The sequence below is a fragment of the Hippichthys cyanospilos genome, chromosome 7 (genome assembly GCF_059441005.1).
Source record: "Hippichthys cyanospilos isolate Australia breed blue-spotted pipefish chromosome 7, RoL_Hcya_1.0, whole genome shotgun sequence".
NCBI classification, from domain to species: Eukaryota; Metazoa; Chordata; class Actinopteri; order Syngnathiformes; family Syngnathidae; genus Hippichthys; species Hippichthys cyanospilos.
The window spans coordinates 17,857,746-17,882,648 of NC_142375.1; the positions used below are offsets into that span (position 1 = coordinate 17,857,746).

The 24,903-nt window shown below is 39.1% G+C and overlaps 4 protein-coding genes across 6 annotated transcripts in view; 1 reads left to right on the forward strand and 3 right to left on the reverse strand.

Annotated features, from left to right (window-relative positions):
- Window positions 1-75: 75 nt before the first annotated feature.
- Window positions 76-9,291, reverse strand: cfap52 (cilia and flagella associated protein 52). The gene is made up of 14 exons (XM_088419803.1): window positions 9,214-9,291; window positions 8,486-8,685; window positions 8,275-8,411; window positions 7,701-7,829; window positions 7,047-7,143; window positions 6,572-6,688; window positions 6,404-6,504; window positions 6,166-6,336; window positions 5,323-5,471; window positions 5,010-5,155; window positions 4,522-4,673; window positions 3,726-3,831; window positions 1,016-1,127; window positions 76-830 (listed from the first exon to the last, which is right to left on the reverse strand). Exons 1-14 carry the CDS (start codon window positions 9,272-9,274, stop codon window positions 646-648), a joined length of 1,863 nt encoding a protein of 620 aa, XP_088275929.1. The 5' UTR covers window positions 9,275-9,291; the 3' UTR covers window positions 76-645.
- Window positions 9,292-10,366: 1,075 nt separating this feature from the next.
- LOC148421383 (uncharacterized) lies at window positions 10,367-15,905 on the reverse strand. The gene is made up of 3 exons (XM_088419730.1): window positions 15,013-15,905; window positions 14,041-14,088; window positions 10,367-13,877 (listed from the first exon to the last, which is right to left on the reverse strand). Exons 2-3 carry the CDS (start codon window positions 14,084-14,086, stop codon window positions 12,769-12,771), a joined length of 1,155 nt encoding a protein of 384 aa, XP_088275856.1. The 5' UTR covers window positions 14,087-14,088; window positions 15,013-15,905; the 3' UTR covers window positions 10,367-12,768.
- A 158-nt stretch (window positions 15,906-16,063) lies between these two features.
- Window positions 16,064-22,993, reverse strand: LOC148421384 (TBC1 domain family member 24-like). The gene is made up of 11 exons (XM_088419729.1): window positions 22,786-22,993; window positions 22,521-22,693; window positions 22,193-22,454; window positions 20,894-21,007; window positions 20,366-20,782; window positions 20,046-20,285; window positions 17,865-18,020; window positions 17,732-17,795; window positions 17,537-17,635; window positions 17,189-17,453; window positions 16,064-16,544 (listed from the first exon to the last, which is right to left on the reverse strand). Exons 1-11 carry the CDS (start codon window positions 22,896-22,898, stop codon window positions 16,360-16,362), a joined length of 2,088 nt encoding a protein of 695 aa, XP_088275855.1. The 5' UTR covers window positions 22,899-22,993; the 3' UTR covers window positions 16,064-16,359.
- Window positions 22,994-24,327: 1,334 nt separating this feature from the next.
- stx8 (syntaxin 8) overlaps window positions 24,328-24,903 on the forward strand; it is a 37,051-nt gene continuing 36,475 nt past the window's right edge. For all 3 annotated transcript variants that reach the window (XR_015866080.1, XR_015866081.1, XM_088418770.1), the window contains exons 1-2: window positions 24,328-24,426; window positions 24,762-24,861. Coding sequence is in view for 1 of the 3 variants with exons in the window: in XM_088418770.1 (XP_088274896.1) it covers window positions 24,410-24,426; window positions 24,762-24,861 (117 nt within the window). In the remaining 2 variants the exon portion in view is untranslated. The remainder of the gene's footprint in view (window positions 24,427-24,761; window positions 24,862-24,903) is intronic.

Genomic DNA, 24,903 nt, shown 5'->3' on the forward strand with positions numbered 1-24,903 from the left:
TATATATATATATATATATATATATATATATATACACACACACAAACACAATATAAATAGTGTGCATGTCCAAAATGTAGTCAATACATGGGATGTGATATGATTGAAGCGATTTGATTTGGTAAACACGCATTTTCCACATGAAAATTGTTTTTTTTTCCAGTTTAAATTGTCAGAAATGTATTTCCAATTTTGGAAATGCGATAAGCAGACTCCATTTGATGTTGAAATAGGCTCAAGCACAAAGCAATTGTGTAAACAATTGCACTTATACTGTACATTCTCCAACAAACATGGTGCCCAAAACAAACGTGACAAAAAGCAGAAATTTAGCAACATGTTGGACACTTTCAACTTGCAGTGTTTGCAAATAGTTAGTCAATGGTGCTTTTCTTCATTTGTAGAAGTCTACATGAGAAAAAAAAAAAAAAACACGTGCACTTGCATAACTGCTAAGCCATAGTACTTACATAGTATTATCTGCAAAGAAAAATATGACCCGGTAGTTGATGTGGGTTAGAACTTGGGAGGCCCTTTTATCTATATTTTATCCATATAAAACTAAGAGGGCATAAAAATAATGCAATTTGGATTTCATGCCAGTCTTTACACATGTACTCAAATTGTACAAAAATGACCCATGTTCTATGATTCCAAGAGGGGGTGAGGAAACTTCCAGCGCATGACAGCTCCGTCTGCGCTGGTGCTGATGAGGGTGCTGTTTTTGGTGCAGACCTCCACACTGGTGATTGTTCCGCCGTGAGCTTTTCCGATGTGGGTGACCCTACCTTCCATATAGTTCCACACCCTAACCAGTTTGTCCGTACCCCCTGCCAGAGAAAAAACATCCATTATACATATAAGGTCATTTGACGTCATTGGAAAAATCTTGTCCATCTACCCAAAAATTGGCGGTGGTTGGGGAGGGGTGCTTGACTACTTGCAGCATTTTCAGTGGCTCAAAGTGTAGCAGAGGGACAAGGCAGTGAGAAGCAGCTGTGTAATGGTCCATTACCTGTCACAATGAATCTGCCATCATGGGTGACGTGCATGCAGTTGATGGCCGATGTGTGCGCGTTCAGCATCTCTCTGATTATTGTCCCATCGTGCACATCCCAGTAGATGAGCTGAACAGGTAGCCGACAGTTATGTTTGAGAGCAGCAATAAAGCGAGAGACCAACATATACCGGTATTTGTTTCCAGTTCCGTCTCACTGTCTTAATGTGCTTGCTTTTAAAATTCTGATTGGTTTTTCGATGGCAGACAGCATATGCTAACTTACTTTATTCAATCCCGAAGATTTTTTTAAATTCCAGACATTCAATCTTACGGATTTATTTTTATTTCTTTCAAGAGTTTAGGTAAAGGAAGGATACTGACCATTAAAAACAAAAGATGCAGAAACATGAGTAAACTTCCTCTAGTTACCCCCAAACATCGTATCTTTTGTTTTCTTCAGTCTCCTGGCTCTTTCTAGTCACGACCTCTCCCTGCCTCATCTCATTTTGAGCAGCTTATTAGCGCCACCGCCTGTGTGACTTCTCTTGTCCCATCTGTGTCGAGGAGGGGGGGTCTGGCCTCAGTCCAAAAGCTAGGCTGCACATGCACCGTTTCGCATACGTATATATCAAGACAGAAAAGTTGTGCTTTTAAATCTTGAATTCTTGTTGGCATCTATATGTTCTTCTGATGTCGCTCTGCTTTTATGCATTCATGACTCTAAATTTTCCACTGGCCTGATTGAGTGTGTGAATTCTTGTCTATCTGTGCCCTGTGACTGACTGCATACCAGCCCAGTGTAGACCGTGCCTCTCACGCTAAAGTCAGTCTAACGAGGACAAGCACTATAGCAAATGGAAGATAACCATCGAGCTTCGAGGCAGTCAATCTAATTCACTATGATCTCTTATGAGTTCAGTTTTGGGCACATTTCAGGCATATTACGATATTGGACTAGACAGCTCTCACATCTCTTTAGTATATTTCTAAGGCACTGGCCTAAGCGAGCCGATATGGGCGTATTCATCCGCCGGCAGACAGAGTGCCTGTGTCCTAGGATGAGCAGATGGTGAGTTTGGCTGGCGTCGGCACATCCGCATGAGGAGCTGCCTGCGTGCATCCTTACTCATAGTTGTGCTCGTCAGCCATAGGTATCTTCATTGTTCAGCAGGTGCGGGAAGTCAGGAAAAGCAAATGTTTGGTTGCTGTGCTTGTTACGCTAATGTTTAGGTACAGTATCTGTACTTTTTTTTGTGTGTTTCATTTTACAGTTTTTCCACTCCATAAACATGCCATTGAGACTGAGCCCTGGCACAAAGAGCAAACATCCGCAAGTATAGTTGACCCCCAGCTCCTCCTGCAAAGGTTTACAAATACCCATACACTTAAAAAATAAATAAAAAACAACACACATGTATTGCATTAAAATGAGGCAATTAGATTTCACTGTTTGTTACTGAATTAATATTATTCAAAGGAGAAACATAAAAAATATCCATTTGATGAGTAGCCTTGAATAGAAAACAAAATTAAATTTATTAACTTTTTGACATGTAATGAAATTAATTTTTATTAGTACTATTTACACATTTAGAATGTTTATACTGCTCATGAACTCATTTTTGTTCAAGTGTTAATTCATTTATTTCTATTCAGTTAACTAATTAAATGGATATTTATTTAGAGTCTCATTTAGTCTCATGTAAATGAGGGGTCTCATGTAAATCAAAATATTGCTTGTAATCACTTGCCTCATTTAAACGGAGTATGATGTTTGTTTGTTTGTTTGTTTGTTTTACAGTTTATACTGGGGGCTTAGTGGCCATTGAAAATTTCCAGAAAATGTTGTGTTTTTCCCAACTGACCTGTGTGACGGACGCCACGCACAATCTGCCCCCCCAAACATTGTTAATAATGCAGTTCTTTAAATGCGTGTGCCGTCTGTAACCCCCCTACACACACATACCTCTACTCTACTCTACTCTACTCTACTCTACTAATACTCTACTTAATCTTGAATATCCTGTAGACCCAGGTCACTTGGGTACGTTGTCCTGATCGAATCTTTTGTCATGTGTCTTCAGTCTGAACGGCCAGGTCACATATGACTAATTTGCACATGACCAACATCGTGTAGACACAAACATTTCTCTCATCATAATGCATTGTTGGGACAGTTTTTTTTTTAATGTATCCAATGCTAGCTGGCTCTTAATCATTAACATTTGACCTTATAATTGACCGTAAAAATAATTTTTAATTTGGCAAATTTTGGAGTCTGTGCTTCTGTGTCTTCTGTGTCTCTCAGTATGTCTGATGGGAGAAGTGTGTGCTTAGGTTAAAGGGGGTGTGGATGGAGCGCACACACATTAGGGGAACAAGGACAGAGCCGGCCTAATTACGACAAGCCAAGAAATACACGACGGGCTTTGCAAACTAATCTGCGGACGTTTGTGTGTGTGTGTGTTTTGTGCAAGTGGTCGCCGTGGGAGGCCGCGCTAATCGTAGCACAGCAGCAGGGCTTCTCGCTTCTGCTCGGCTCAGCAAGTGGAAAATATTACGATGCAATAATGGGACATTTAGATTAGCAGCCGTGTTTACCCCCGATTTATTTCTGTGTTTTAACGTGGCATATTTTGCCTGAAAAATCAGAAAATGGCAAGATGGGAGTTCGTCCTTCCACTAAAAACTGAGAGGGAATGGAAATAACATTGGCGAAACCAACCTTTAAGTCGGTGCCGCTGGTGACTATCTGGTGCTCCTCTGGGTGGTAGCACACGGTCTTGAATGACGAGTTCCTGGTAATTATCTTACGAATCCGCACAAATTTCCTACACAAAAAGTTGAAAAGAAGGTTCATTTGTTTCAAAGATTGAAATCAACTGATGGTATGCAGACAGTATAACAAGTCTTATTTGACTAAAAATATGTATTCCTTACATTACTGTTTTCATTCAGACTTTTCCCTTTTTGACAGCAATAACAATACAATAAATAAATACAAAAATAATGTGTGTGCATACATAAGCATGTTTATACACACACAAAAAACAAATCATCAAAAAATGATCAACATTAAGTGTCATACCTGTTCTCAAAAAGAAATAATTATGAATAAATATTTGTCCTCAGAAAAATATTCAACTTAAAGTGTCCTCTTTTGGGATCATAGTAGAGATGTATTCACAAAATATATCATTAACTTGACAGGTAACGAGATGTGGCACATGACAAGTTGGGTCCAACCATTCTCGTATGGGGGAGAATCTGGCTTTTTACAAAAATGAAATTGATTAACCAACTGAACATTAAATTTGTTTTATGAACTTATATTTTCCTGAAACAATTCAAAAATTATTTTTAAAGGATGTTTGTTTTATTTAAGATCTCCAGTACCCCCTAAAGTTACCACTGATTTAGACTACAGCTCATAGAATATATTTTGGTAAACACATTTTTTTGACATGACATTCCCTTTTAGGTTCATCATGAGTAGTGTAGATGTGTGCTGTGCAACTCACACAATGTCCCAGACGATACAGGTTCCATCCATGCTAGCAGTGACACACTCCGTATCATCTTTCTTTATTTGGACATTTCTTACAGTGGCTTTGTGCTCTATCAAAAATGCAAGCCGTCGTTGGCCGTGCTTTAACAGCTCCCAAACGCACACCTGTGTATGATTGAGAAAACAATATTCTTATTTAGTTGAAACATTACCTGAGGAGAATCTCGGCTTATGTCAATTTTTATAGGGGGAAAAGCCAAAACATTCAATTGCATTCTATAAGTAGGTGTAAGTAGAGTCGTACTTGTCACTGAATAAAATGATTTTTGAATGACAGTCATAGTCAGCATCACTCATGACATCCCACAGTTTTATATCTATAAATAAAGTGTGTTAGGAAAATAGTTTCTCCACTTTTTTGGTCAGAAATATGTGTTTTTGGTGAAACAAAGTCATATTCTATCGCTAAACAAAGTTGAATAATGCAGATAGAAGACTGACCGTCCCATCCTGCCCCCCACTAACGATCATCTTGCAGTTCGTGGACCCCTTGAGAGTTGACACGCCACCATGGTGCGCGTTGTGAATGACAAGTATAAGGCGGCCGCTCTGCGGGGCGTATATGCGAATCTTTCCGTCATCCCACCCTGTGAAGAAGAAAAAAAAAAAAACATGACGAAATCCAGTCACAGGACATATACCACTCATTGATGCTCTTATCCACAATTATGGACAATTTTGAGTTATCAATTAGCCAAGCATGCTAATATTTGCATGACATCCTTTACAGAGGCTTGCTCTCATTGAGTCCTACCTGACACTATGCTGTGTCCGTCAACCATCAGGTGCACAGTATTACAGGTAAGGCAAGGTTCAGGGATCCTCAGCAGCGCTTTTGACTTTTCTATGTGCCACACCCTTATGTCCTCCACTGAGGCGGTAACAAACAACTCTGAAGAGCCGCTGATGACATGAAAAAAAAGAAACAGATGTTGGAAGTTGAACATCTATAGCTGATGAGGAAATGTGAGATGTGGTCAAAGTATTCCAGATGTGGCCCCAATCATGTGTTTTTATGTGAATTTATGATGATGTGCATTAATAAGGAAACTTAGTATACATACTATGGGCTCACCTACTGCTTTACATATATTATGAAAATTAGAAGACTACTGGAATAAAAATACATTTAAACTGGTTGCAGTAAGCCAAAATTAAAAATATATACAGTATACACGATATGAATCTATATGTGCAGGATACGTCATTGATCATTTTTATTGACATGTATGTATTCATTTAGCACATCCTCCTAATGAAATGCAATGGAATTGAATTATAAAACATCAAATCTCAATTAAATCAGATCAAAAGCATACATGCTGTACTCATAAGAATTATATTATTACAAAAATATGATATAGGATACAATATCACATCCTATAACGTTCTCTGGTGTGATTACAGGGTACTAAACACAATGCATTAAACATTACATGTCATGTGATATTTTATTACTGTATATTATTGTAGTGGTGTTGGTACCAAAGGTCATCGCAGCGTTCAATTAGAAAATACAAGTGTGCTTATACTGCTCCCTAGTGCGGTAATTAGGTACTGAACGCAAATGTGTTTGTGTGTGTTGTGTATCGCTCACAAAGCGATAGAGACATCCTTGACGGGACCGTGGTGACTGGTGGAGACAAGCTCGGCTTTGAGGTCCGTCAGATTGAGGCAGTAGATCTCCGCCGCATCTGTACCAGCAAAAAATTGGCGGCCGTCATCTTTGAGAGCGATGGAGGTCACCCCATTGTTCATCTGCACCTGCCTAATGTCGAAGAAAAGTGAGAAGTCACTCAGTCTCACAATTAACATATCATGCTGTGTGGACCCACCTAATAGGTTTGAAGGTGGTCGTGGAGCATAATGTCAAGGTGCCAAATCCAGAACCAACAAGTAGTTCTCCTGTACCCAGCGTCTTCAGGACATTGGCTCCCTGTGCATGAAAGACATTATAAATTCTACAAATGAAAAATATAAACACGAGAAACATTCGTACTCACCAGGTTGTGTTTAGTTTTAAGCGGACCGTAAGCACTCAGACACTTTGTCTTGGTGTTAATTTTTAAAATGTCTCCACTGGAAGTGCCGCAGAAAAAGAACTCATCGTCCGGAGCGAACTGTAAGGAAAAGCAAAGGTCAGTCAGCATTCAGTCAGTCAAATATTTTTGTAAGCTTAAGAAGTTTGTCGTTATGTTTTCCTTAATTAGATTTCAATTCACAATAAGACATTGATTGTTGCTGGGGGGGACAGCAGCAGCCCGCTTAGCTAGTGAGTGGTACTAGCTAGCTAGCTATGGGAGGTAACATACAGGCCAACGAGCTGCTGGGTGTAGTGAAAACGTTCGTGTGCCTAAATGTCAAAAACTGGAGTCTTCGAATGCTGTGTGTGGTTTAATTTTTGTCAACATGGTTCCAGGCCACTTTTGCACTGGAGCTCGTCATTTACTTTCTCTAAAAATTTGGTCTCGTACACACCTCTACGCACTTCACCGTCCTCTTCAACTTGTTCAGTTTACAGTCTGTTGGTTTAATCTTGTTGTCCTCATCCAACTCCCAGACCTGCAAGGTTCCCCTGCAAATCACAAGTTATCCTTTACCAGGACACTGCTAGCAAGTGCTTAATGTAAAATCGTGGTTGGATCCACCAGGGAAACCACCAAAATTAAAAACACATTTCAAAAGATATATTTTCAAAAAAAGTCACTTGTCACTGGCTGTCACCTGAAAATGACATCACAGTTGGTCAGTGCTCAGATCACCAATCATGGCTCACCTGTGTTTTGAGTAAGGTCATGTGACATTTGCAAGCTGAGCCATGATTGGGTGGTACCTGAGCAAGTGTGATGTCATTTTCAAACAACAGGAAATGGCAAAATGCCCCCAGCCCTGCCCCAGATGTCTCAAAAATGAGAAGATTTTGAGGTTTAATTCATATTCCACCAACACAATATCAATCGGAATGCTCAACGAACAGGGCTGCATCGAACATATGATTGTAAAGTAAAGCGTTTTCATTTTTTCCCATTCAAACGCTTTTGATGCTTTGATGAACTCAAGATGTTTTGGATTTTATTATCCAGACAACATTGTCCGCATTTGAAACAAAAAAGACTGACATCATTCACGCACCTGCCTGCACAGACAAAAACATTGTCGCTGGTGTTAGAATACTTGACGGTGAGGCGGTGACATATACTCAGAGGTTTTGCTGGAGCTGAACAAACAGCCTGCTTGGTGGCAAGGCTCCACAAGAGTATTCTACAGGGGAGAGGGAAAAAAAAAGACAAATGTGACAGTGGTATGAAATATTGTGCGTTGGGCACATCTTCTAGCGTCGGAATACTGAGACAACTTTCTTGCTAATTAACATTGAACTGTTAAACTGAACAACTGCATAAGTGGTCGTGGCCTATTGCACTTTGTTATCACCATCTGGGTGAAATTTCAGCTCCATAGTGTCTTCTTTCAATGCTTTCCCTTTGATATGAAATTCCTTTTGTGTAAAGATCAAAGGATTGGACAATAAACTGCACAAGGGTGACCTTACTCAAAATTTAGCAAAGTGATTTGCTGCTTTGCATGACTTAGATTTAAAATAATTGTCGGACATTACAAGTTCTAATGTAAAGCTGGTTTGCATGCACACGTCAATAGGAGACAGCCTCACATTTCCATCGCTCTACCAAACAAGCGTGGGATTTACCTTCCGTCGTCTTGACCCCCGAGGGACAGCAGAAACTTGTCATTGGGAGAAAAGGCCAGCGCCTCAACCTTTGCATCGTGAATTACAAACTTACTGTACATGCTTCGCTTTGTATAGTCCCAGACAATTATCTCAGCCTATGAAAATAGCACACGTACTTGTAAACAGGAAATCAAAAAGCAATGAAAAAAAATACGTCAGTGAAGATTACCTCTAAGTCATTGTAATTGGCTTGTCCAGAGGCAATATAAACTCCACTTTTAGACATGGAGAGGCAGGATACGTCACTCGTGTGACCGTGCAAGAATTGCCTCACGCCGTCTTTGACGCGTCTCAGGACCACCGTGCATCCCAGAGGAAAGATAACGTGCTCTTTGTTTGGATGAAGCCTCATGCCAAAATGCACTCGCCCTGAAATCACAAGGAAAAGCTCGCAGATCACGCTGAGAGAATTCTCTTTTCAAATCTTTAGAAAATGAAATTATGGGGGAAAAAATCATTTAAAATTCAAATTTTGGGGACACACAGTATGAAAATCCCTGAGTGTTGAACTACAGGTATGCAAGATTTTGTATTGTTTTCTTTGCACGTAACCCCACAAAATTTGAATGATAAAACCTAGCAAGTATATTTTTAAAAATTAACTTAAATTGTTAAAATGTCAGAAAATGAAGCCCTTGTCTCAGCTCTCAAACACTGGAGGTGTGTCCACTGAAAAGAATCCATAAATTAGATGAGAATCTGAGTGTGAATGCTTGTTTTTTTAAAGTTTTTTTTTTGAGTGTTCTTTTTTTCTGGTATTTTAGAAACATGCTGCTTACCTTGCCATTTCCTTATTAATATTCACTTACAATAAAAGTTTCGCTTTTCTTGTGTAGTAGTTTGTCTAAAACCCATTAGATGCTCACATTTGATGATTTTCTTTGTTAGAGCACTTACCGTTGAAGCCGGAAACTGCCGCCAGTTCAAGTTGAGGAAAATTTTGCGGATCCTGATCCATGCTGCGGATAATCCACTGTATGTGATTCTACGAAATTGGATTAAAAAATACATATATCAAATTCAACAAATTATGTCATTAAAATGGCTTTAAGCAAACAAACATCTAAATCCATTAAGCAAATAAAAAAATACTTTGACGTTTTTCACGCTTGAACTCGCTCAGAGTGACGTCACTAAGATTAAAACCCGGATAACGGCAGGCGTCATTGACGTTTAATAAAATTAATGGAAGCTGATTATCATTGATGTAACGTGTCTTTTGAAGACGCTTTTATGTTGACAACATTGAAATGTAACGCGTTGTCCTTTTCGTATCGCTCAATGACGTAACCAAAACATTGGAAACAAAATCCACAGCAGTTTACACGGAATTTTAAATAATCTGCTTTTAAAAATGCATTTAAAAAAAAAAAACAGTGCGTCCTTAAATTATAATACTTTTTTCTTTAAGACACCGTTTGCTGCAATGTTTACGCTTTTATATCATGTATGCACAAATATCGCGGAATAGAAGCTCTCCAACTTTCAATAAACGAGCAACACATCTTTCTAATATATGCGTAAAATATGCTCGGAACTTAAATTAAATTCAAGTACATATTAAAATGCAAAGTTGTTGCAATACTCACCGCTCAAGCTACCAAAGCTAGTATTTCAAGAGAAGAAAGGCTGCATGTAAAGTGCTGAAGTGAACATAGTTTCGAAAGACATTTTTTTTTCTTTTGCAGAAAGCGTGCTCAAAAGGTGATCCTTGTTCACTTCAACGCTAACAAACGCTGCTTAGCAACGGGAGACCTTCTAGCCCCGCCCCCGACTGCATCACGTGTTCTTTCAAAAAAAAAAAAAAAAAAGGTAAAGTTCCTGGAATGTTTTGAAAAATTAATTAAAATTGTCAGCGCAACACAGAAAAATGCCATTTTCAAATCGCAAAAAACAGCAATATGGGGAAAACAAAAAACAGCATAAAATCAGTTGGCTTTAATTTTCGTATTCAGAACGTTTGTAGAGTTTATTTATACAGCGTCTAAATTAGTTTATGTAGCTAGGATAGCCTTACCTTGTAAAACAAGAATCACAAGACAACAGGATGACAAGTTTTTTGTTTTATTTTGACACAATTCACAAGTAACAATGACAGCAGGATATTGTTTTTTTTTCATGGCAAAGCATGCAGGAAGTAAAAAATGTCTTCACAATCTGTTACTAATTCATTATAGCTTGTCTTACCATACATCATATGTAATAAAGTTTTGGGCACTTTTACAGTATAATGGAAGATTGCTGAAATGTTCCCAAGTCTATTTGCGACCATTTTTTTTAACCTATCATCTGTTGACCATTGGAAAAATTCATCCATTTGCTGTTTCTGTGCTTTCTGAGTTGACACAAGATGCATTTAAAAGTCCCGTCGGGCAAAAACGTAAGAACTTTGCCACCGTTTTGGTGTAAAGAAACTATTTTGAAGTGAAAGGACGCAGGCCAAAACCTGCTTAGTAAACAAAACAAAACAAAAAAAGTAAAGCTTTGGTGCCAAGAAACTAAGTTGAAATGTGGGAAGAAACGTCCATTCGATAAGAAAAAGCGTTGTCTAAAAGTAAAAAAAGTTTTACTTTTTTACCAAAAAAGTTTTGGTACCCTTTTGTGGTATGTACAGACAATGATAAACCTTTTAAATTGACTGTGGGCAACTGCGATTTATTAAGCCTTGTATTCTTTACAATTATCTTGACACTTTTCACAGCCGTCAATGTTGAAAACAATTTGGAGTCTGAAAAATATTTGATACATCACGCCACACTTAATGATGTGACATCTACATCAGTGATTCTCAAGCTATTTTTAATGATTCAAGCCATGATTTTGTTCTTTTTCGGCCACATAATGCCCAACCAGCGCAACGTTTTTAAAATAAAAGATTAAAATAAATCGAATGCTGTGTTTTATCAATCTTTGGAAGTAAATTTATGGAGATATTTTTTAAGTCAGCAAATCCAGCAGATGGATCATCTCTTTGAAAATTGTGTCACTAATGACAATGCACATCGGAAAAAAACTTAAGAAAATACAGATATAAAAACATTTTGCAAAGTTATCATTATAACACAATGTAACAATAAATTGTTTTTCATTCCAGTTCATTTGCTCTTAATTTGAAAAGGAAATGTACTTATCATGGCATTAAATAGCACAAAATTAGATTTGGTGATATCCGCAGAAACACGGCAACTTCACATACCCAGGGGCACACGTACCAATCATTTTGTAGGGTGACGGTCACATTTGGCAATGTGTCTTGTTAAACGAGTATAACCTATAAATAAAAACTCAGTGATCATGGTTGGACATGTACCATAAATGTTATCAGGGAGACAGAATTGTCTAATTCAACCCTTGATTGTTTTTATTGCATGATTAGCAAGGGTAGAGTAAAACCCTTTCAGCCAGACTGAACTCAGTTCCAAGTATCAGTTTGGAGAATGAGCCGATCCCAGGAAAAACCCATTGGTCAAAGAGATAATGTCCTTTACAAAACAAGGCGCAGCTAAATCCCTCTGGCTTCCTGAAACAATGTTGAATGTTCACACCATGGACTTGCTTAAAGTAGGAGCCAGCAAAAAGTTGGAATTTCTCAAATTTCTGAATGAAATCGCCATCAAATGTGATCTGATCTTTGTTAAAATCACACAGCTGAAACAACAGTGTCTGCTTTAGCTAAAACCACCTAAACATTTATAAGTTTTCATCTTTTAATGAGGACAGCATGCAAACAATGACAGAAGGGGGAGTTTGAGAAGAGTTTGGCACTGTTGCTTCTCTCCCGAGGAGTTCCCGTCCACCAAAGATGACGCCAAGTCCAATATCTCTGTGCATGCATCAACTATATGTAAAACATTGGCCAAGAATAGTGTTCATGGGAGGACTCCATGGAGGAAGCCACTACTGTCTAAAAAAAAACCCTTTGTTGCTCGTTTAATGTTCGCTAAAAGGCATTTAGACACTCCTCTGAAGTTTTGGCAAAAAATTTTGTGGACTGATGAAACCAAAGTTGGATTTTTTGGGAGGAAACCACAACATCATGTGTGGAGGAAAAATGGAACAGCTCACCCACATCATACATCAACACCTCATCCCTACCATGAAGCATGGTGGAGGGTGCATCATGGTTTGGGGCTGTTTTGCTACCTCAGGGCCTGGACAACTTGCAATCATTACTGGAAAAAAATATATATTAAATGTGATGGTTAAGTTACTTATTTCTCCCCCTTCTGTCATTGTTTGCATGCTATCCTCACTAAAAGATGAAAAACTATGAATGTTTGGGTGGTTTTATTTAAAGCAGACAATGTTGTTTCATCTGTGTGATTTTGACAAAGATCCGATCACATTCGATGGTGATTTTATGCAGAAATGTGATAAACTCGAAAAGGTTGTTATACCACCATTTTCAAAATATATTCAAGTGGTACACTAGTAGCGGCCGAGCGTTTAACCTCACTGATCCTCAGCAAGCGCTTGAAAATCTTGTATTTCGTTGGCCGCATCTCTAATCACCTGCTTGTGAGCGTGAGTCCTGCGATGTCTGCTGAGGCAGTGACTCCAAGAAAAGCTGCGCCCGCATGGCAGGCACAGGTACGGCCTTTCGCCGGTGTGCACCCGCTGGTGCAGGTTTAGAGACTTGTAGCGAGTGAAAGTGGCCCCGCATTCGTTGCAGACGTATTTCTCCGCGCGGACATGGACGTTCTTCTCGTGCTCCTTCATGTTACCCAGCTGCGAGAAGCCTTTGCCGCACACGGGGCAAAGGTGGGGTTTCTCTCCGGAGTGGATCAGACAGTGAATATTCAAATCCTGGCGAGAGTAAAAACCCTTGCCGCACGTCAAGCAAACGAACGGCCGCTCTCCCGTGTGGCTCCTCATGTGTCTCTTCAGACTCTCGGATCGGGCAAAGGTGCTCTCGCATTCGGTGCACTGAAACGGTTTCTCCCCGGTGTGCGAGCGCTGGTGTCGGTTGAGTTCCGAGGCCTTGAAGAAGCACATGTCGCAGTCGGGGCAGCGGTGGGGCTTCTCGGGATTGTCCTGGTGCGTCTTCTCGTGAGCTTTGCAGTGGCCCATCTCGGAGAAGCCCTTCCCGCAGAAGGAGCAGGTGAAAGGCCTCTCGCCCGTGTGCATACGCTCGTGTCGAATACGCCTGTAAAGTTTATCGAAGGTCTTGGCGCAGAAGGAACATTGGTGGGGCACCTTGGGTTTCCTGTCGTGGCTGCGTTGATGGCGCGCTAACCGGGAAGGCTTGTTGAAAACTTTACCGCAGTCGGGGCAAGGGTGCTCCTTTGCGCGGTTGTGTTTATCTTGGTGTCGTAACATCTTCTCTTCTTCAGTGAAAGTTTTCTCGCAATGCATACACTGATGGCGAACCTTTAAGGTCCGTGGCCTTGTGTGGACAGCTTTGTGCCTGTTAAGCTTGGAAAGCCTGTCAAACATCTTGTTGCAAACGGTGCAAGGGTGGGTCTTGCGTTCCTTTTTCTTGGGTTTTGAGTCATCCTCTGGGTCAGAGTCATCATTGGGATCGGACGCCACAATATACTCAATGTCGAAGGCTTTGGTACCTGATGAGCAAGAACACCAAACAATCAATATTTGAATTGAATTATTTGAATTTCGCAATATAGTATTTTAGTTGATTTCTTTTGCTCCATCCAAAAGCTAACATTTTACTGTCAAATGAAATTGAAAATGTGCCCACGCGCTAACCTTGATGTCAACACTTACTTTCGTCCGAGGAGTGATCTGTCACTGAAGAATTGTCGTCCTCCATGGCTGGGGAGTGGAAAAACACAAACACATAAAGTTAGATGAATGTTCCAAAACACTACAACCACATTTTTTATGCCATGTCTAGACCCACACAAAAAAGAAGGGTCTACTACCTAGATAAATAACAACTATACATTACTTAATTCATTTTATATTAGGGGGTATAATGAAGAGTCAACATATTAACACAGAAATTCTCTACAGCTCAAACTTGAACCAATTTTCTGCTTTGTTCTTGAAACATTTTCAGATTTAGCCCTGAGCAACTGTGATCACATTTTCAGTCGACATCAATGAGCAAAATAACCATGGCAGAGATGGATAAAAACTGGTATTTTTTCCGCTTAATTCAAATTCCACAAACACATTATTAATCAGAATACCTTATTCAGACTAAAGGGGAGGATTTAACTTTACTGGATTTTTTTTTTTTTTACTTTATTTTCCCTTTAATAAAATAGAAACGCACAACGAGACTCGTCTAAACGATGTGCAATTATTTAATAGCATGGTGATCAAATTAGGCAAATTACCGGTAGTAATACGAACCTTGAGGTCAATGCAACTTAACAAGCCTTGAATCACCAAAAAATCGCGCAACTCGTCTTCATTAATTGGCAATGTGATAGCAAGACAGGTCAAAAGTGTTAAATACATCGTTTTCTCAGTCCGTCCGCAGTGGACCCTAACTAACACACTTTAAAATTCAACACATGCATTTTAGAGTTGATACGAACGTTATCGTGTCTCCTCAGATGGAAACCAAGGCTACTCTGTCCTTTTGTTTGCAAAAAAAAAAGGCTCGGCAAAGCACAGGAGAAATGTTGTTAGCATTAGCTGTGTTCAAGCAATTAAAACGAGCACGTTAACGTTACATATGCTACACCTTTAAGGCCGCCGCAATAGCAAAAACAAACGAATGCTTACCTTTCTACTGGTACAGCAATACTGAGGTTATCACATATTAGACCGGGCGTTGGTTAAAAGTGAGAGGCCAACGCCACCGTTGCTACGCTTCTTCTTCTTTTTTTTTTCGGCGGTGTAGGCAAAAGTTTTGCGCATTGCTGCCCTCAATGGGTAAAGCGCGAACACCTGGTACAGCCAAACGTTTTTTTTCTAAACAAACTTAATTTCAATCAACAATATATAAAGTTGATAAATAAACGTTTTTTTGTTAAATTATTATTATTATTTATTCTTGCAAAAAGGCGTGGTATATTTTTTTTGTTTGTTTTGCTTGATTTTAAGGTAAAAAATAAAGTTTTCATATCATATCATTTTCTTATCATATCATGTAAGTCATAGAACCTTTTCTTACATTCCTTTTCACAATTTTACTCCTTTTATCCATTTCATAAATTAAATTAAGAAACACAAATAAAACTTGTTTGGGAGACAAGAGACAACAGCACTGGAGAAATTCCATAATCCAAGGGAAAATTATGTCATACATCCGCTAGTGATTTGAAATGCACTTGAGTGGCCTGCAGAAAAAAAAGAAAAAAAAAACATACGACTGAAGTGCATCGCATCTTTTTTCGGCGGAGTGGCCAGGATCACCATACTCACCATACTTTGTGGTGTACCATTGCTAAGCCAGGAGGGAAGTGGGGAACTTCGCCCCTCGCGCTACACAAAGGTAGTTCCAAAGTTTCATAAATCAGAAACAGAAATGGCACTGTACAGCACTCTGTTTTAAATCTCTTTTAGATACTTAAAAATCTTTCATCAAATAAAAGGTCGCTCTAATTTATTGAGAAGGATCTGGAATTGGCTCGGATGGTAAGGCCTAACTTGAGTCACATTTCATTTGAAATGACTTAAGGCAACATTTTAATATACTAATACTACTACAATACTTATATACTAATATACTAACATGTACAAGATGCTAATACTGATCATACAAAAACATATGTGATTACATGACTGAATATTCAGTCAATTTTAGTGATGCTTGCAACCACTAGACACTATGTGTGGTACAAACAGCTTTTATTTTGTCTGACAGTGAGGTTAAAGGTCATTTGACGCACGCACACATGTACAGCACGTGCTCACACATTACCACATTAAAAACTGCGCGTTCCATTGTTTGTCCACATACAACTGCCTGACTGATCCTCCTCAGTCTGTTGTGTGTGGGTTTGTAATTCCCTGAGGGTATGTGTTTTGACATGATAAAGATACTGCAAAATCATCTAAACTAGAATACCGCACCATATAAAAAAAAGAAGCAGTAAAAAGGCGATGTGAATGGGTATGACACAAGAACTATATATTTTGATGGGAGGAAAAATAGTGGGAAAAGCAAATGGAGTTCTGGATTCCCCACACTTCCATTGACTGGATTTTGAAATGTCCTTTGCAAAGTGGCGGGCTCTTGAATGTGTCACAAGGCTCCGTGTAGCCTGCTTCGAGGTTGTTTTGAAAGCAGAGAGCGCGGCCTCCGTCCCCACCTGAAAGATGGCAGAATAATGTGAACATTATGTTAATGTTAATGAACTTCATTCGAATCAGTTTTTTTGTTTGTAAATTTGAATATAAACATGCCAACGTTCTTAAGAATATTCTTATTTCTATTGACGTTATGAAGTAAGACTAGACTGATAGGGATTTTTTTTAGGCTGATGCTGATTTGTGGCCTAAAAGAAGTACCAATGAATTGGCCAATCAATTTGAAAAAGAATATAGGACGAACAAAATATATATTAGAAGTTACAATGAGTACACTAATTCTTATTTGTTTGCATTACTTGTAGGTGAATGGGTGTCATATTTAACATATTTATGCTTAAATATGTGTAGAATGTGTTGTTTTTTTTAACAAACTGTGACTTTAGGTTATGTATAAAGTGATCTTTTTTTCGCACAGCTTCTTTACATTGCTCACCTAACCATTGCTTGTAAAAAATTAAGATGTGCTTCGTTTTGAAAGAAAGGCCGGCAAAATTAGCTCTTCAACAAATTTCGTAATATCTTTAATGAAAAATGACACCAGTGTTCCTTGTATACAACTGCTATAAATGGTTATAGTAGAAAGGTAAAAAGTTAAAAGCTCTACAAAAGCAAAATTGGACCTAACTGTATGCGATTGACCTACCAATAATGAGCTGTTCATCACTGCCAGCTATGAACTTGGAAGCCTCTTGTTCCTTGGATCTTTTTGGTTCCTTAGCAGTAAACGGTTCCTGGGAGGGGGCAGTGAAAGGGATGGTCAAGTAGCTGGGGTCTTGGGGGGTCCCAGCTGGACAGGTTAAAGTTGTATTGGAGCTGGTCTGGAAGCCGAATTGAGCCTGCTGAGGGGAGACTTTGCTGGTCATGATGTTGACCATGGCTCGCTGGTAGCGCTCCATGCTGGGGCGAAGCTGAAAGGGCAATCGTATTTCTTGACATTGATTCACATTCCAATTGCAATTGTGATGCAAGGAATCGATCGAGGATGACTTACCGTGAAAACAAAACATTCGCATGTTCCAAAAAATGTGGCTTTGTCTGCGTCGTACTTGTGCCTCTCTGTCATATCGGTTGAAATAAAGGCACCGAAGACCTGTAAAATAGAAACCAGTTGAATCCAATGCAAAAGTCATCAAATCTTCTGTACCGTGTACATGCACAGCGGCTATAATTGCGTAGGTAACGTTACCTCTTCATCCACTGTTTTGATGATCAACACTGCAGGTTCGTGGCCCTCCACATGATAATAGAACCTTCATGAAAGAAATCGGTGAAAATTTGTCAAATAAAACCCCATAAAGCCCAGTCAAATGGTAACTTACGAAGCGAGACTTTTTCCATGCTCTGCCGTACTGAACAGTTTGATAGGACTGAAAAGGGCAAAGCGTTCCGGTATCCACGCCCAGACCACTCTCATCTCAGTCCCGGTCACAACACTGGAGCTAAGGTTGTTGAAGTCCACTGTATCCACCGACTGCCTACAGGAACAAAATACCGATGGTCAGACAATGACATTGAGGAATAGTCATAGGTAGATATCAAGGGTAATTTGAGGGTCAAAGGTTCAGGACTCTGACCTCCTGATCAGGCAAGATGAATGTAATTTTTGCAATTATATTAGTAATGAAGGAATGTAGTTTCACATAGGGTGATTGGCCTAATGCAATGCCACCTAATGCAATCATTTGTCTTTGAATCAATCAATAGGGCACAAATTATAATACTAGGCGGTCAAGGACTTACTGGCGGCAATAACAAAAAAGACGGGCGCCATAAAAGATAGGAGTGGGGGTAGAGTCCTCCAGAACGCATTGTTCGATGCTCAACCTCCAATACACAGATGTGATTGGCGTCCACAGATCTGGGACGTTGGGGGCACACACACACACACACACACACACATACGGGCGCAAACAAAAAAAAATACTGAAATATTGTACCTTACGAATTCGGAGTTAGAAGATCAGATTAATGTAACAATAAAAGTCAGGGCTATATAATGGTGTAAAAAGAAGAACGTTTCTAATGTGTACTTGAGTATGTTCAAAAGCATCTACACAGTTGCTGAAACGTCTGGATTGGAATCCTCCAACCGAAAGGGGGCAGCAGAGGACAGGAAACAACCCAACATGATGACAGACGGGCGACAACCCCTATTCAGTGGACCGGCAAATATAAAAGAGGAGGGCGCATGAGGAACTGGCATCATTCACACCACGACACGGGAATGATCCAGAGATCTCTGTTTTGGACAATTGGCTTGAAAACTGCATTCGACAATTTGGTAATAATAAATCTTCGAAGTGTTGTTGACGCGATGAACGTGTGCATGTGTGTTTATCCCGGCTCATACCCGAACACGCAGGAATCTTTCACAAAGGTATGTAAACAATAGGCTACACTATTATTCAATTGGGCCCGCAATCAAAACTAAGAATAAATGTGAAAGATCCAACAGTAAGTATGAAACACTAAAAAGAAGCATAAAACTTGGTCATGCGTATTCAATCATCTTGTCAGCAGCACTTTGATTTTAGGACGTCACAGCTAGCTTCTCCCATTCCGATTTAAACGGACATTATAAAACTATTGGTTCAAAAATAACACAAAAAGGGTAAAGAGCAAAACAAACATTTTTGGGCGATATGTATACATTTAATCCGAACAATTCGATTAAATGCCTAACCAACAGAATAACCTATAAAACAGCCTATTTATTTTAGAATGTTGGGTCTTAAGAGTGGAGGACAGTGGTTGTGTATCTGACCACATGAAACCTTTCCTCGCAAGAAAAAAAAAAGTCCTATCTAACGACATAACCAGTCATCTCAAATCTAATTCAGCAACAATGAGGAATGGTAATGATAATAGCGTGTTTGTATGGTACTGAGTGGTAGAAGGTAAGAAATGTTACACAATATGTTCCTGTATTGCTGTTCTCTAATAAATGATATATTCTTAGACGCTAAAACTTGCAGTACTGTCAACATGTCACTGGAAGGCACAATGTTATTCTGTGAAGTGGGTTTAGGTGGGACAGGCTATTTTTGAGGTAGGAGGGGGTTGCTGTAGTTTTGCTGTCAAACTATAATGGTTCAACGAAGTACTGTGTAGGTTAATACACCACTATTTTATTTACAACCCTTATGAAGTATTTTGTCAAATCCTTTGTTCTATACACCAAAGGCATTTCACACAAAGGGAAAGCAGTGAAAGAAGGCCCAAGGGAGCTGAAATTTCATCCCAATTGTGACAATCTGTCTAAGTTCAAAATGGGAGTGTGCCATCTATTGACTAAAACACTATGAGATTGATGTGGAAGAAAATGACAAAAAATGGTCAAAATACTGTAAAAGGGAATGACACACATAAAAGAACAAAAAAAACAATCTTAAATTTTAGGGAGGCTAGGATATAATTTGAAGGATCACCTCCAAATTGGTCTATGTTAATTCTGAAAACATTTTTAATTTTTGATTAGCTAGCTGTTCTTTTTGCCTCACCTCCTCTGGTGTTTGCTGACCCCTTTTTGCGTGAGAGAGACTTTGTTGGCTTTGAAGAGGAGGTTGAGTTCTCTCCTTGTGGCGATAGGAACCAGTAAGGCTTTTTGCAAAAGACTCTCAGCTGTGCAATGGCGATCCACATTCTGCACAAAACTTTTCATGTCGGTTCGGAAATCCTCCACATCCGCAACTCTGGATGACACGGACACTTTGTAGAGGCTCAGCAAAGCCAACGCCACCCTGCAAGAAATAAACATCTGCTACTTTGTTGGTTTTGTCCATTTTGATGGGTGTTCAATGCTAGCAAAATGACTGCAAACCTGTAAAGAACCTTGTAGCCCTCCAGAAGGTACACATCCAGCACTCTTATGGCATACGTGAATGGAAGATCAGCAAAAATCCACATGATCCAGTCGGAGTAAAACTCAAAAAGGTTCTGGTGTGAGCCGGCTATCAACTTCCGGATCCCTCTGCAACATCTGTTAGCAAGATCTCCGAAGGTCATGCACGAGGCTCGGTACGTGAGGAAGGTCTGGTCAATGTAACGCTTATTCGGGTCGTTGTAGCAAATCAATCTGGAAACGCTGCAGAAGCATTCTGCTTCGTCTTGGCTGAAGTGTAAAATGAGTGACACCAAAGCGGGGAGAATGGGGCAATAGTTCATGTCCGGGAAGTACTTTCCCAGACACAGAAGAATCTTCTTCACGGAATTAAGACCCGCCTTATTAAGGCAGTACCTAAAAAAAGATCATGGAGGACAACAATACGAAAACATTTATCTTCTGTTTTCTTCCAACAAATAATTCTACTCACACCTGTAGAGTGAAATTTAGGTAGTATAATTGTACCTTGGTATTTCTCCTGCTTCCATGTACTCTGGAACTTGGTGGGTGCTGAGTTTTTTTTCTCCAAAGAGCTTCTTGCTTAGTTCGTAGTACAATTCTCTTTCTGGACTGACACATCTACAGCATAGGTAACAATATCCAATATAATTGCAACGTGAGCAACTTTGATATGTAATGACATGGAGCTATTTACTATTTGAAATTAGAGGACTGAATTTGAACTGTGTAAATATTCTCTGTATCAAATTTTAATATTTGTTCAATTGATTCTAAAATTCTTAAACATTTTCAACAGTCAAAAGTGGATATTTTGTCTATGGTTAATTTGACAACTAAGTTAAATTATTTTCTCCTTACCATTATTGATTTTAGAACCACATTTTTCCATTTGCTGTTAACTTACAACGCCGTCACATGAGTAGAAAGCTCAGATAACAACTGTGGAAGATATTATACATTAAGTTGTTATCATTATGTATTTATTTTCTGTATTGCAATACATCTATGCAGTCCTTGTCCATCTCACACCATTCCTTAGATAGAGCTGTTGACACAGAAAAGTGTGAACTGGAACTTTGTCCCAGTTGTTGGATTAGATCAGCGAGGCATGACTATCTGCAGTTGCCATTACCTAAGCCTTGATCACATGTGATTACATTTCCCATTAACAGCAAAATGAAAGGTTTTTTTTTCTTTTTTTGTACATGAAGAATAATTTCATTATCATCTAACTCACATACAGTAATTATATATGTTTGTAGATTTTTTTTAGATGATTCTTTGGAGTGTAAATGTTAATATCATTTCCCACTGCATTTCAGTGGGCATATCTTATATGAATATTTTGGCTAATTATTGAGGGGTCTGGTCCAAATTCTAATAGAAAGGAGGTGTCCGCAGTAAAAAAAAAAAAAAAAAAAAAAAACCCCACATTGCTTAAATAGATTGGTTCATTTCCTGATTGGAGTGTATATTTTCTAATTCACTGATCAACTGAAAAATCCTGACTTTGTACAGAAAAGCCTCGTTTCCTGAATTATTTTCTCTTTCCTCCTGCAAGATCACATCACCTGTGTTATTAGGTCTGCTGAGGTTTGGTGGCTTTTTTTTTTGTTTGTTTTTTGTTTATTTTTTTCTTACTAATCAACACCAAAATCAAAATTGTGTACAGTAAAGCCTACTTTCTTGATTAACTTTCTATGTCTCTTAGGGTTTGCCATAACATATCAACAAGTATCAACCAGTACTTTCCAGTTCTGCATCAGCTTCTCTCAGCTTTCCCATATTGCCTTGAGCACTAACCTGGAATGGATGCCGTGGATGATGTGATGGTAAGCCTTTGCCCTGAGTGTATGAGGCACAGCCCAGAATCCTTCTCTTCCCATGTCTTTCAGCTGCCGGTGCTCGCTCTCGAGTATCTTCTGGTAACGTTCTGAAGCTTCCGGATCAATCTTCTCCCAGTCCACAAACTGACCGTATTTCATGCCAGAGCTGGAGCAGATCTCCCAGTTGTCCAACTCTGAGATGGCCATCATGGATACACACTTAAGATTCCCTCTGCTTCCTGAAAACATGTGCAGTGTTTCATGAGGGTTAAGAAACTTTGCAGGGATAAGCAAAATGCACTTACCATTGAGTTCTGTTGAGAGTGAGTGTTTGTTCACTTTGGACTTGGACTTTTCGTTTTTGTTGATAGGATGCTGGAGTGGAATAGTTGATATTTGCCTCAGTGGAATAGACACGGATAGATGTCCTAAATCATTGTCAAAGTCATTTTCTGTGGTTTCGTAACTGTAAAAAGACCTGAAAAGCACCATTGCACATTAGCAATCGTTGAAGAATGCATTCAGCGAAATACTATGCCCAGTCCTCTAACTCCTGAAACAAACTCCTACCTTGAACGAGGTCTTTGACAGAACTCCTTGCTCTGTGTCTGAACTCCATAGGTTTTACTATCCTCAGCATTGTAATAAGAGTGAGACCTTTGCCTACTTCTGCCTCCTGTCATTGTGCTTGGGTCTATTTGATTCTGAAGAACTCAGTCGAGATGTGAATCAAGCCTTCCCTGAAATTTACTGTGATGGGTCATGGATGTGCCGCACGTTCAGAGATGCAGGACCTTATATCTGCTTATGTGAGTGGAAGGATAGGGGCAAGGCGTGTTTACGGCATCTTCATGCTTTGAGCGGGAAAGGTTGTGCTGACTTTCCCGAGTTAAATTTGGCAACAAGTGTCTCCCCCTCACAGGATAAAAAGAGAGCAGCCAGCAGTTTCAAAATGATCATTGTTGACATGATCATTATAACCATATAAAAAGATTTTACACTTGGAGTGTTGAACATCAATTGATCCTCTGTCCCACAAATGAAATGATCTAAATATGTTGTAAAATGTAATCTCACAACTAATTTAGGTGAATTTACATGAAATACATTTGCATTCATATTCAAAACCATTTTGAGTGTATTTCAAATTCCCTCTAACTTTGTAGTTAAACATATTCAAAACAAGGTCATTTGGAATGGTCAGCTGGTACTGTTTTTTCTTCCCTGAACCTGTCCAGCATCGAAAGGCCAACTAGAACTATTCCAAGAAATTCTCAAAAAGGTATTATTCAACACAACAGGTGTGTGTTTTGATCTAAACACAACCACTGTTTGGGCACGACACACTCAACCTCTACGAGCGCCTATGCATGTGGGCTCCAAAACCCATGGTGAAAAACAAATTACTAAACAGTCTTAAAATCTTTCAAGTTGATTTTGCTTGCCACTCTGGTTTGAATTATAACCCTTAGTTTTAAAAATCTCATTACAAAACATATAGTATACAACCGTAGTCCTTGTTGCAATGAGGTGGAAAATGACATTTGAATTCCTGAAAACATACCGGACACTTTCCATCACATGTCTTGGAATGTTCTTGTGAGTGGGGATAATTTCTGCAAACTGCAGTACATACAACAAACTTCCTCATGAATTTTATTTTGGGTCAGCAATGTCATAGAGAGCTGAAATAAAACAAAAACAATGAAACAAGGGAAGTATGCAGAGTTATTGATACGGGTATGTTCATAACGCCTTTGGAGTAATAAAACGACCAAGTGAAGAGTAGGTCATACGGATCAAATAAATTATGTTATTTTCATTAAACTAAATGAATGAAAGCTAGAATTAATGAGTGGAGAAATCAATCAATAAATCTGACAAGAGTGTGAAATTTACATCAAAGACATCTAATTTATTGGGAAAAATGAACAACTTTGTTAAAACAAACAAAAATATAAATATTTTAAACCTGCACATTAAGGTTTTGAGTACAACAAGAATAGATTTTAATCGAAATATAGATGAGTTTCAAAATAATTTTATGTCAATAAGCAACTTTTTCTATTGCTCACAATATTGTCCCTCATAAAGCACTGTAGTGACGTCACACCCAAACAGGAAACGTTCCACTACCGGGTGGATATTGCTGTGTGGATTTCCATCTTTAAACAGTTTTTTCCCGTCTCTCAAGATGTCTCAGGATACCTGGTAAATAATAACTTCAATCGCTGGTGTATATTATCTGCTGGAATATTGTTCTGAAATCTATATCTGACGTAGTTTAGATTTTGTTATCTTTCGAAGCGGAACACACTGAATCGTACTTAGCGTACGAGCGGCATTGTAAAAAATGTTTTTAAGTTAGATGATTTACATTTTAAACCTCGATACAAGAAGGAAACGAAGGCAAAAGGCCAACCCAATATTATCAATCTATTTTTCAAAACGTTGGCCCAAATGCCAATCTTGATCAAGTGCGTTCAAAACATTGGGGTTTTTAATTGTCTAACTCAGACGTTTCCATCCTCTTTCTTGTTGTCTAGGTTACAGAATTACGATGCCACTTGTCGGCTTGCACAAGAAATTGCTGAAAACATCCATGAACGCAACAGACAGCAACGAACAGGGGGCAATCCAGCCAAGGTTCGCCCCGTTTACATCGTTGCTTCTGGTGCTGTACTTTTC

Excerpts from the sequence above, each read along its gene's own strand:
- cfap52 (XM_088419803.1), bottom strand. The coding sequence starts at position 9,274 with ATGGATCAGGATCCGCAAAATTTTCCTCAACTTGAACTGGCGGCAGTT. Across the intron at positions 7,830-8,274 it reads GGGGGTCAAGACGACGGAAG|AATACTCTTGTGGAGCCTTG; the intron begins GTAAATCCCACG and ends TCTCCCCTGTAG. Across the intron at positions 1,128-3,725 it reads CCAGCGGCACCGACTTAAAG|CTCATCTACTGGGATGTGCA; the intron begins GTTGGTTTCGCC and ends CTACCTGTTCAG.
- LOC148421383 (XM_088419730.1), bottom strand. The coding sequence starts at position 14,086 with ATGGAGGACGACAATTCTTCAGTGACAGATCACTCCTCGGACGAAA. Across the intron at positions 13,878-14,040 it reads AGATCACTCCTCGGACGAAA|GTACCAAAGCCTTCGACATT; the intron begins GTAAGTGTTGAC and ends CTTGCTCATCAG.
- LOC148421384 (XM_088419729.1), bottom strand. The coding sequence starts at position 22,898 with ATGACAGGAGGCAGAAGTAGGCAAAGGTCTCACTCTTATTACAATGCT. Across the intron at positions 22,694-22,785 it reads TGTCAAAGACCTCGTTCAAG|GTCTTTTTACAGTTACGAAA; the intron begins GTAGGAGTTTGT and ends GGTGCTTTTCAG. Across the intron at positions 17,796-17,864 it reads CATGGAAAAAGTCTCGCTTC|GTTCTATTATCATGTGGAGG; the intron begins GTAAGTTACCAT and ends TCTTTCATGAAG.